This window comes from Lepus europaeus, chromosome 11, assembly GCF_033115175.1.
Source record: "Lepus europaeus isolate LE1 chromosome 11, mLepTim1.pri, whole genome shotgun sequence".
Taxonomy (NCBI): domain Eukaryota; kingdom Metazoa; phylum Chordata; class Mammalia; order Lagomorpha; family Leporidae; genus Lepus; species Lepus europaeus.
In genome coordinates, this window is record NC_084837.1 from 109,986,673 (window position 1) to 109,998,840 (window position 12,168).

General features: G+C 60.8%; 1 protein-coding gene across 1 annotated transcript; it reads right to left on the bottom strand.

Moving 5' to 3' along the window:
* Positions 1-4,411: 4,411 nt before the first annotated feature.
* On the bottom strand, positions 4,412-11,792 carry TMED3 (transmembrane p24 trafficking protein 3). Its single transcript, XM_062206358.1, has 3 exons — positions 11,604-11,792; positions 9,783-10,031; positions 4,412-5,110 (listed from the first exon to the last, which is right to left on the bottom strand). Exons 1-3 carry the CDS (start codon positions 11,775-11,777, stop codon positions 4,874-4,876), a joined length of 660 nt encoding a protein of 219 aa, XP_062062342.1. The 5' UTR covers positions 11,778-11,792; the 3' UTR covers positions 4,412-4,873.
* Positions 11,793-12,168: the final 376 nt, after the last annotated feature.

Consider the following 12,168-nt stretch of genomic DNA (forward strand, 5'->3'; position numbering starts at 1 on the left):
AGGGCGCGTGGGGGATTGAGCCATAGCTGCCAACAATTTGCTCTGTGCCTTGCAAAATAAACTCCTACTTTCCTCCACCATGCTGTGGTGTCAGTGACTGGATTGCTGTGCAGGGCGAGCAGACTCGCTCCTGGAGGGTTCTACAACATGAGCACACAGCCAGAATAGAAACCTGGGGGCTGGTGTTGCAGCACAGTGAGTTAAGCTGTCGCCTGCCGTGCCGGCATCCCATACGAGAACCAGTTTGAGTCCCAGCTGCTCCACTTCCAATGCAGCTCCCTGCTAATGCGCCTGGGAAAGCACTGGAAGATGGCCCAAGTATTTGGGCCCCTGCCACCCCCATGGGAAACCCAGGTGGAGTTCCAGGCTCCTGGCTTTGGCCTGACCCAGCCCTGGCTGTTGCAGCCATTGGGGGAGTGAACCAGCAAATGGAAGATCTCTCTCTCTCTCTCTCTCTCTCTCTCTCTTTTTCTGTAACTCTGTCTTTCAAAGAAATAAATACACCTTTAAAAGAAAAAAAAGAATGGAGAGAGCAAAAGTAGGAGATACTCCAACGTTAGAGCACAGAGGCCAGTTAGGGGGGATGGGAAATAGGGCTGTCAGACAGGAAGTCAGAAATTCGCCGAGTGCTAAGGCAAACAAGGCTGCACGGAGCGGAGCCAGCAGGTTCCGGCAGCCTCAGAACCACGCCTGGAGGCAGCCCAGGGTTTCACACGGCCAAGTCCTGCCCACACTTGGCAGGTGGCCCCAGCCTTCTCCCCAAGGAAGGCACCTTTAGGGGAATCTCCTCTGCCCAGCTCCAGGTGGGCTCCCTACTCTGAGAACCCCAGGTAACGAAATCTTACATGGGGTTTTACCTATTTCACACCCAGCACACACTTTGTCTGGGAGAAGAGGGTGGAAGGAAAAACCAGGGAAGACGTGTACCCCATTTCCCTTATAAACCCCAGCGTAACACACACTAGGCACTCGTTCTCCGGCCCTGTCTGGAGAGGTGCCCGTCCGTTAAACTGTGCTCCCTTGCTTCCCACTGCTGTCTTCCCTCTGAATTCCTTCTTGTGCGAAAACAAGACCCGCCATCCCCCTCATCGCCGCTAGCAGGTGCAGTCAGTGAGCATTCAATCTAAAGCGGCCCACGGACCTCGGCTGCCAGGGAGATGAACTTGACACTTGGAAAGGAGGGCATGGACGTGTTCCGTGCCACATCTCCCAGCACACCGCAGGAAAGCCCAAATACAATGTCACAGATACTAGATTCAGAACAGCACCCAAGTGTGCTATAGGAGGCACATTCTAATCCATGCCAGGCTACAACCAGGGCCCTGGGGCTGCCAGGAGGCAACCACAAGTCTCTCACGGCTCAGCAGTGAGAACTGGCTGCAGGTCTTCACTTGTCTGGACAGGTACCCGCCTCTCCCCAGCGGGCTGGACGTGTCCTGCGGATCCCAATCGACCACGGAGCTGCGCTGTCCCTTTCTGGGTATGGCCGCGGAGAGCTGCTGTCCCTGAGATAGACAGGGGCGGGCAACGTAAGCCTCCACTTGCAAGGCTCACATCCCAAATCGGAGCTCCAGTTCGAGTCCTGGCTGCTCTGCTCTGACCCAGCTCCCTGCCAAAGTGCCTGGGAAGGCAGCGGCGGATGGCACGCGCCAACTCTTGGTCTTTGGGGCTGAGCCCAGGTCACCCACCCAAGATCCCTGAGTACAGGGGATTTCTCCCAGGACTCCCAGTCTCTCCTGTCGCAGGGGGAAAACCATTAAGACACTTTTATAAACACAGCTCTGTCTTGATGACCCGGAGCCTCAGGAGGACCCAGAGGTCCTCTCTCTCTTCCTTGGGCACTTCTCCATCTCCTGGGCAAGCTCAGAGATGGGCTCCAAACCCCACCTGCCAGGAGCTCAGGACCTTGCCCAAGACCATGCATTAGCCTCCGACAGACCTGGGATCAGGTCCGAAGGTCAGGCCCCCCAGGCACCCCTTCTGCGCAAGTGCCAACCGGCTCCCACCACATGGCCCAGGTGTCGCGACACAGATGTCCCCATAGAATCGGGGGGCAAAGCAAGGCAGTGTGTCCTATTTCTTTTTCTCAAATATCCTGGGAGAGAACTTGAGAACCTGCAAAGCCTCGTCCGTGTTTATGCTGCCATTGAAAATGCTCCACCATGAATGGAGATACAAAGAGGGTGACGTCTGGCGTATCTGAAGCATGAATTTCTTGCCAGTTATAGCACCACTGAGGACCCATGCAAAGGGCCCTCATCACATAGTACCCCCTGTATTTCTGTCTTTAAAAAATATGTTTTAGGGTGGCTGGTGCTGTGGCGTAGTGGGTGAAACCGCCGCCTGCAGTGCCGGCATCCCATGTGGCCGCCGGTTCCTGTCCTGGCTGCTCCACTTCCGATCCGGCTCTCTGCTGTGGCCTGGGAAAGCGGTGGAGGATGGTCCAAGTGCTTGGGCCCCTGCACCCACATGGGAGACCTGGAGGAATCTCCTGGCTCCTGGCTTCAGATTGGATGGTCACAGCTACAGCTGTTGTGGCCATTTGGGGAGTGAACCAGCAAACGGGTGACCTTTCTCTCTATTTCCCTCTCTGTCTGAAACTCTACCTCTCAAATAAGTAAATAAAATATTTGAAAAAAATATTTTTAAATATAAACTTTTTTAAAAAAATTATTTATTTGTAAGGCAGAGTGACAGAAAGGAAGAGACAAAAAAATATCTCCTGTTTGCTGGTTCACTCCCCAAATGCCTGCAACAGCCAGGCTGGGCCAGGCCAAAGCCAGGAGCCAGGAGCTCCATCTGGGTCTCCCACAGAGGTGGCAGGGACCCAAATACCTGAGCCATCCTCTACTCCTTCCCAGGAGCATTAGCAGGGAGCTGGATCAGAAGCACAGAGTAGCTGAGACCCAAATTGGGCACTGACGTGGGATGCTGGCATGCTGAGGGGTGGCTCAACCCACCGCACCACCACACCCACCACCCAAACCCCCAAATCTTTGACTTCAAAATTTGTTTCTCGGGGCCGGCACTGTGGCACAGCGGGTTAACACCCTGGCCTGAAGCACAGACATCCCATATGGGTGCCGGTTCGAGACCCGGCTGCTCCACTTCCAATCCAATTCTCTGCTGTAGCCTGGGAAAGCAGTAGAAGATGGCCCAGGTCTTTGGGCCCCTGCACCCACGTGGGAGACCCAGGAGAAGCTCCTGGCTCCTGGCTTTGGATAGGCCCAGCTCTGGCCATTGCGGCCAATTGAGGAGGGAACCAATGGATGGAAGCCCTCTCTCTCTCTCTATGCCTCTCCTCTGTGTAACTCTCTCAAATAAATAAATAAATCTTTAAAAAAATTGCTTCTTGTGCTCTAACCCTGAAGCTCTAGGTGTTAAATATTTCTTCTGTATAGGCTACTTCATTGATCAAAACAAATATTTAATAAACAGCAATCATTTTATTAAAAAAGTAAAATCTCATTGCAAAAATCTAATGCCAGCAACGGGGCAGGGTTTTATTTTCCTTCCATCGACTCTGGGGTGAATGATCACAAGGCTGCCCTGCTCTTCCAAGCAGAAATTCCACTTGCTGGTTTCCCGGGTTGAAGACCCCATGAGGAGCCCCCCAGCACTGCACAAACTGAATTCAGGTAGGGGGCACACAGGGATCCGCAGGGACTTCAACAAGGTTGTGGCAAAGAGCTAAGAGATACATTTTAATTGGAAACCATGCATTGTATTGCCATTCTATACATTTTTCATTAACTTTTTGAAGACGCCTCACTCGCATAAAGGGTATTTTTGCACCAAAAAAACCCACATATCTTTTCATTCCATTTTCCATGAACTTCTGTAATCTTTTACATATCCTCAGAACTCAATTTCAAAGTGAGAGGAAAGAAATACCATAAAAAAAAGGATAGGGGCCGGTGCTGTGGCATAGCAATTGGCTAACCCCATGGCTGCCATACTGGTAATCCCACGTGGGTGATGGTTTAAATCCTGGCTGCTCCACTTCCCATCCAGCTCCCTGATGATGGCCTGGGAAAGCAGTGGAGGATGGCCCAAGTGCTGGGGCCCCTGCATCCACGTGGGAGACCTGGAAGAAGCTCCTGGCTCCTGGCTTTGGCCTGGCTTTGCCCTTGGCCATTGCGGCCACCTGGGGAGTGACCCAGCGGATGGAAGACCTCTCTCTCTGACTTATAAATCAATAAAGTAAGTGTTTTGGGGACAGCAACAGCACGGACACTCGCCAGCCCACCCCCGTTTGGGCTCCCCTGGCGGACTCAGCCCCCTCCGCACGGCCCCGCACACAGCTCCTGGCCACCACCTGCTGTGTGACTCCAATCATCTGTGTACAGACACGGGCTCCCCACCCAGCTGGCAGCTCCCCCACAGCAAAGAAGCGAGGACACAGTCAGTCTCCAGGCCGCTCATGCTTCCGTTTTATTAGCCACACTCCCACCCCAGGAGGGGCGGAGCCGCCCGAGGGCCCCCAGTCACCAGCAGGGTCCTTCCCCAAGGAGTGCACGCACCACTATTGGCACGTACAGCTGCTCCAGGGCCAGAGGTGCTCCAGGGCCAGAGGTGCCCCAGGGAGGCAGGGCGAGCACCCAGCGCACCTGTCTCTGCCCACCGGGAGAAGCCGCCCACACCAGAGGCCTCCCGCAGGGCAGTAAGGGCCCTAAGCTGGCCGGAGGCCTGGGCACGAGAGGCCCCTCCCACCGGCAGGGTCTGGGCTCACTGCCAACACCGGTATGGCACGCAGGCACACGGCGGGGTGTGAGGCCTTGAGGCCGAGGTCCAGGGCCCTGCACAGAAGGCGGGTTCCCTCCCCACCCCCTGCCCCCACACCAGGCTGCACCCCAGGGGCCCGGCCGCGGCGCTAGGAGTGGACGGCCCTGGTGAGGGGGCGCCGCTCGGTGAAGAAGCTCTTCAGCAGCAGCACCTGGCTGAGGCTGACCACGAACAGGGCGATGGTCTCGCCCACGGACCAGTAGGACACGCGGCTGTTGAGGTCCTCGGCTCGGGCCCGGTCCTGGGCCTCGCGGAGCCGGTAGTGGGTCTGTGAGTCAATCACGGTCTTCAGGGCCTCGTGGATGGTCACGCAGGCGGACTCCATCTGGGCAGGAAGAGACAGGCAGTCACATGGCTACCCCCGAGCCAGCAACAGCAGATCCACCGACAGGCAGCCTCCAGGGTCCCCTCCGTGCAGTGCCTACTGGGGGCCTGGGCTGAGGCTCTCGCGTGGCTTCGCTGATAAGCCAGGGCTCAGAGAGGTCCTGTATGCTGCCCGGAGTCACACAGGTGCCACACGGCAGTCAGCGTCTGACTCCAGGCACCGAGCCCCGAGCCTAAGCACGGCCCTGCCTTGTCTTCTTCCAAGCTCTGGACACCCCGGGGAGCCACGAGTCAGCCCCGTTACACAAGGCCGACCCACTACTCACCCACGGCCCTGATGAGCACACGGAGGCTCCAACAGGCCACCTGGACTGCTCAAGGCCACACAGCTAGTAAGCAAGAGACAGCGAACCGGGCCAGCGTTAATGCTGGAGCCACTGCCAAGGCCACTGCTCAGCTGCTGCCCGTGGGCCTACATACAAACACCTGACATGCTTCCCACGTTCACAAGACGCACGCAGGGACATACACTCACACACAGACACACACACACACAAACATGCACACACGTACACACACAAACATGCACACACACATGTACACACACGCACACACAAACACGCATGCACACACACACGAACACAAACACGCACACTCACACATGCACAAACACGTACACAAACGCACACACAGGCACACTCGTGTGTCACACACACTCAGGCACGCACGCACACACACACACACTCGTGTGCCACACACACGTCACAATTTCCTGCCGGAATATTCTGCGCTGCTTTTTTTTTTCTTTTTTAAGATTTTATTTGTTGATTTGAGAGGTGGAGTTACAGAGAGAGGTCTTCCATTGCTGGTCCACTCCCCTAAATAGCCACAACGGCCAGAGCTGAGCTGATCCGAAGCCAGGAGCTTCTTCTGGGTCTCCCACGTGGTGCAGGGTCCCAAGGACTTGGGCCATCTTCTACTGCTTTCCCAGGCCATAGCAGAGAGCTGGATCGGAAGTGGGGCAGCCGGGCTTCGAACCAGCGCTCATCTAGGATACTGGTGCCGCAGGCAGAGGCTTAGCCCACTATGCCACAGGGCCAGCCCCAGCAGGCAGAATTCTGAAAGGGTCCCCTTCCATGGCCACGTGGCAAGGTGCCCCGCCCAGTTCCAGGAACCTGTAACCATGATGGCCCGTCACAGCTGTGACTGAGCCGTGTCCCATGGCAGAGCTGCCGGAGACAGGGTGATGGCCCAGGGCCTGATCTGCTCACACCGGCCCTGAAACGTACAGCCCCTTCTCCACCAGGTTGCAGGAGGCAGAGGAAGGCCTGGGGGCTAAGGGCACTGCGGCCAGCCACGAGACGGAGCCTGGCCTCGGTCCCACAGCTGCACGGAAGGGAACTACATCTGTATTGCATGAGCCTGAGAGCGGACGCCCCCACAGCTCCCAGGGAAGAGCCCCGCCCGGGCATCACCTGGGGTTCAGAATCCGGCCACGCCTGCCCAGGCCCAGAGCGCACAGAGGCAGGTGTGAGGCGCCCAGTGGTGATGAGTTAGTTACCAGCAATACGCCTATGGAAGAACCCAGAGGCAACCTCAAAATCACCACTGCCTGCAAGGTCCCCAAGATTCCACAGGAGTGAGTTCTTAGGCTGCAGGGGCCCGGGATGCACCTGACAGACACCTGCGCACCTGCCGAACTCCGCAGGTAAGCCGTGTATAGAGTAGAGCACAGCCGCGCCCGCTTCTCCAGGCCTGGGCCGCAGTCAGCCCCGGGCTCCTCGTCCTTGGCCCTCGCCACCTGTGCACCCACAGATGCTTGATCCTGAAACACCTCCTGAGAGCGGTTCCAGGCGGGCGTGGGGGTGCGGCGGGCTAAGCTGCTGCTGGTGTTGCCTGCAGCCCATACTGGTGTTCCGCTCCCAATCCAGCTCCCGGCTAATGTACCCTGGGAGGTGGCCGAAGATGGCCCAGGTGCTTGGGCCCCTGCACCCACGTCGGAGACCCACATGGAGCTTCAGGCTTCTGGCTTTGGCCATGGCCCAGCCCTGGCTGTTGCAGCCATGTGGGGAGTACACCAGCAGATGGAAGCTCTCTGTCTCTGTTCCTCTCTCTGTTGTTCTGCCTTTCAGGTAGATGAAAATAAATAAAACAAACATTAAAAAAGAAGTAGATTCCAAGGGGGCTTTCCACCGGCTTCAATGCCAACAGCTGCAGGAAGCCTCTCGGGCATGGGGCCCTGCCCCTCCCAGCTTGTCGGCAATGATGCCCAAGCGCCCCAGTGCACGTCGACCGACACGGAGATGGAAGAGGGAGCTCCACCGGGAGGGAACCAGGCCTGCGTCTCCAGCCTTCTTCCAGGACCCAGAAGTCCTGGCGAGGAAGGAGGGAGGGAGGAAGAGGGGAGAGGCCAGACACCACGGAGGGCCTTGCTCTGTCTGGACGCAGGCAGTGGCACCGCACAGAGGGCCCGGGCCTGCAAGGGCACACCCTGGGCCCAGCGCTATGGCGGGGAGGGAGCGGGCCAGCTCCTGGTGCTGACGCAGCACCAAAAGGGACTGTGTAGCACCGAGGCCTGCCGACGCCGGCTCCACCCGCTTTCCACTCCTGCAGCATCACACTGAGGGCGGGAGCTTCACGAAGCAAAGGCGCTCAGGCAGGAAGTTCATGGTCCGGCGGCTGCACCTGCTCCACACCTGTGCCACCTCCTAATCCAGCGGCCAGCACCATGCAGCAGGGCAGCAGGAAGACCAAAACTGGGGGTCGGCCTTGCTCGCCATCAACCCGCCCCGTGGAAGTACATCTAGATCCGGGAGGCCAGCCCATTCCCGAGACGGTCACGAGTCCCCACTTAGAGCAATAACCCCATAGCCCCATCACCTCCCGCGAGGCCTCACCACTGCCCCCAGCACGTGAACCTTGGGGAGACAAAGCACACCCAGACCTCGGCACCCCTTCAGGGCGTGGCACAGGCCCCCTGGAACACAGGCCCCTGGACTGGAGTCTTCAGCCTGCTGCCCCCAGCCTGCTTCCCACCCGCCTGATGGGAAGAGAGGCCTAAAACAGGAAAACCCCAGGGCCACGGGGCCTGGTTCTCCGGAGGTCTGACCCTCCGCCCTGCCACGACCACCGGTCCCGGCTGCCTTCAGCATCCTGGAGCCCGGCAAGGGGCCTGGCCGCTGCTCCACCCGTGCCAGCTGTGCCTGGGGCCACATTGTCCCCCTCTGCTGCCTCCACCACGGGCTGACGTCACGGCCAGCAGCCCTCACCTCACCTCTGTCGGCACAGGACTTGGCTCTGTCAACTCTCGCAGAATTCAACCAGGGCAGTGAGCGCTGGGCTCAGGGCAGCGAGCGCTGGGCTCAGGGCAGCGCTGGGGGAAACCCTGCATCCTTCCAGGATGGGCAGGACACCTTGCCCCACCCAGATCTGCCCAGGGCTCGGGAAGCTCGCTGCCCTGCAGCGCCCCCTCCTGGCCCGTGCCTGTTCCTCGAGGCTCGGTCATCCTGAACCGGGGCCCCTGGTCTCCGCCAGGTCACAGCAGGTCCTGTTCTTTCCTCCTAAGATGCGTCTTGGTGCCAGAAAGCGTGGCCTCCGACCCATCCTGTGCTGCAAAAGTCCGGGCAGGGGGCGGGCGGAGGGAGTGAGAGGACCAGTGCTGACTGCAAGCGCCAGGTGCGAAAGACCACGCCCCGGAAATGTCACCTGCTCTTCCCCCCCACGTGGGGCAGGGACGGGTGAAGTCAGAGGCAGCTCCCGCGGTTTCATCACTCACCAACGGATCTCCCACCAGCACCAATGGCCAAAGACCGGAAGACCTCACACGCTACACACACCCTTGACGAGGTCTTCCAAGAGCCGCCACGTGGCCAGGCTCAAACCCAGCACTGTGCAACAGGACTTCCTGTGCCTGGCCACAAGCTGCCCGTGACCACTGGCAATGGCACTGTAGCGCCAAGGGGGAAGTGACTTTGTCACTAAACTACACAGGCCAGGCAATGCAGCTCTAGCCTCTGGTGCTTGGGGAAGGTGGGGGACTGGGCTCAGGCAGCGCAGAGCCACAGGAGCGTACTACAGCCACAGAATAGCGTGGCACAGGGCCACCCTGCACGACAGCCCAGAGGCCAACTTGGCCTCCTTGAGGACCCAAGGTGCCCTGGCGTTGGCCCTCAGGAAGGAAGGGACAGGCGGCTGCAGACGGAGGACCGCCAACCTCGGGAGCAGGCTGGCGGGGGTGACTCTGCCCTGCCATGGGGTCATGGGGCTCAGAGGGGAGCGCCCAGCCCGGCCTGAACCCACCAGCCTGCCTTGCTTCCTGCTGTGCACCTGACTGGCACAGGAGCAGAAGCGGGGCATGGGGGCAGGTGACTTCCTAGTGGCAGGGGGGGCCTTTCTCGTTCGCTACAGGTGCAGGACCCTGGAGGTCTCAGGGGAAACACAACGATGACCACGAAGAAAGAGCCTGCGTCACAGAGTCACCCCAGGGAGGAAAGCCCCTGCTGGGGGCTCAGATTAAATCTTGGAACTAACGCACCATGCAAAGACGACGGCTGGTCTCCACAATGAATGCATACGTACGAGCAGAGAGGCACAGCACATGGGCACCCGGGGATCAGAGAGCAGGGACCGGCGAGGGGGCCCGGGCAGGCCTGCCGCCCCTAGCGCCCGCTCACCTGGGTGAGAGCTGTGACCTTGTTCCCCATGTCCGGGAGGATGGGGGGCTCGTCGCCCACTTGGAAGTCGAAGTAGACGGTCTTGTGAGAAAAGGTGGAGAATTCATTGCTGAAGCAAAACTGATAGACGCCCTTGACCTCGGCCTGGTGCGTGAAGCTGTCGTACTGCTTCTTGGTCTCCCTGTAGATGGTGTTCCCCAGGGGGTCCTCCACGTGGCAGTCCACGTCGTAGTGGCCTCCGGCGATGACCTGACGACCACAAGGCATCTGCTGTCACCAGAGGGCCCCCCCCACCGCAGACCCAGCACCAGACACAGAGGGCAGGCTCCACTCGGGCACCTGACCACCCAGCGCCCAAGGCAGGGGCAAGTGGCCAGGGCTCAGATCTGAATCCCGTCCACCCATTTTTTTCTCCCCTGCAGCATTCATTCCCGGGGAGGGAACACACCCCCAGGAGGGAGCCAAGGAAGCTTCTGGAAATTAAGAGGAACAGGAAACAGACATGCCCAGGACACTGTGCGTTATCCTTGTTCCATACACAGAGCCAGTCCTCAGCTGGGAGACCCTGCCCCAGGTCCTGGAGCCTCTGAGGAACCGTGTCCGTCTGGCAGTGCCCTTGTCACACAGCGGGGCCGGGGATACGGAGGGCACCTCACGGACGCTCTCCGCGCTGGCCACCTGCTGGACGAACCCTCAGACCGCAGCAGAGCGGCCCTGGTGGGGCGGCGGTGGACAGGTGGCTCTGCCTCCGGGTCAGGAGCAGGTGCAGTGTGTGCCGCCCCTGCTGCTCCCCCCTTCAATAAGAGACAGGAGTCCCCAGCACGGGGCCACTCTGATCTGTAGAAGGGGTCCAGGAGTGTGTAACCCAGAGCTGCCGATGGATCGCAAGGGAAAGGCCAGGGACGGAAGAGTTCACAGGGCCAGGGAGTGCCCGGGTGGGGCGGAGCCCCGGAAACCACTCCCTCCACACTGTTAGGCGTCCAGCAGGAGCCAGCACCAGCTTCCAAGCTGGAAATGCCCTTTGTGTCCCCCTAAAGGCTCCCAGACGCGGGCTCCCCTGCGTGTCCGTGGCCGGCTGTGTTTATACCCACGCCAGACGCCCCTCGGGAGAAGGGCCCTGCCTGGAAGTCACACGCCTCCAGCCATGCTGTTAACCCAACCACACTAAGCCACTCAGCATCGCGACAAAGGAGTCCCTAAGCAGAGCTTCCAGTGCCTCTGACCACCAGCTCACTTCTGCAGGTGCCAGCCGGCTGCCGCTCGGCCTGCAAGCCTCCCTCTGCTCACCGCAGACCCCCGGCCCAGACCAGCCCCAGGACACCTCTGCAAGGGGGGGCAGAGCAGGAGCCAGACGGCCAGCGCGCCCCAGCACGGCCCCTGGCACGCGTCGCCTCCTTTCCCACTTCGCTGCACTGACCCCTGCTCCAGCGATAAATGCGGAAGACAGAAGAAAAAGCAACATTAACGATGAAACCACTCTCACTGCCGTTCGCAGCGCCCGGCGGCCCAGGAGCTGCCTGGGGCGGGCTCAGAGCCTGTGTCCAGCACATCACAACAGGAGGACCCACAGGAGGTCACTCCAACTCCCCAGGGTGCGGGACCGGGGCATCCCGCATGCCGGCCACGCACCTGCGCCGCCGGCTGCTCCCCATCCCCACGCCCCGTCCGACCCAGGGGGAGGGAGGGTCCCTGAGGGACCCAAACATCTCTCCTCCCCGCACGACCGCCGGGCTCCGGGCCACCCCCGGCCCTCTACGGCCTCCGCGGGCCAGGGCGCGGGGCGCAGGTGCGAGGCGGGCGCCGCCCGGGCCCCGGCCGCACCTGGTAATCCAGCGAGAACTTCACGCCCTGCTCCACGTCCTCGTGGAAGCACTGCTTGGCGTTGTCCGGCAGCTCGAAGGTGAGCTCGGCGGCGCGCGGCCGCTCGGCGCGCAGCAGGAGCAGCAGCACCAGCGGGAGCAGCGCGGAGGCGGCGCGCGGGGCCGCGCGGCCCATGGCCCCCTCCGTCCGACCCGGGCGCCGCGGCTCGGCCTCTGCGCCCCTGGGCAGCGGCGGAGCCGGGCAGGACCGGCCAGCACCGACGTGGCGCAGGCGGGCGGGCGGGCGCGGTGCTTCCGGGCGGCGGCGGTTCAGTGCGCAGCCGCGCGCTCGGGGACCCGGGGAGGATGCGGGGCGGGGAGGCGGGGGGGGGGGGCTCGCCCTGTGCGCGTGCGCGCTGGCGCCGGGACACGCCCCCCTCCCCCGCCCCCGGCCGCGGGGCTCCGAGGGTTCGCCCCCGGGGAGAGCGCAGCGCCGCGCGCTCCCGTGCGTCTGCAGCCACGCGGGACCGAGCGCCCCCGGCGCAGCCTGCCCGGTACGGCCTGTGCTGCATTTGCCCCGGAGCGGC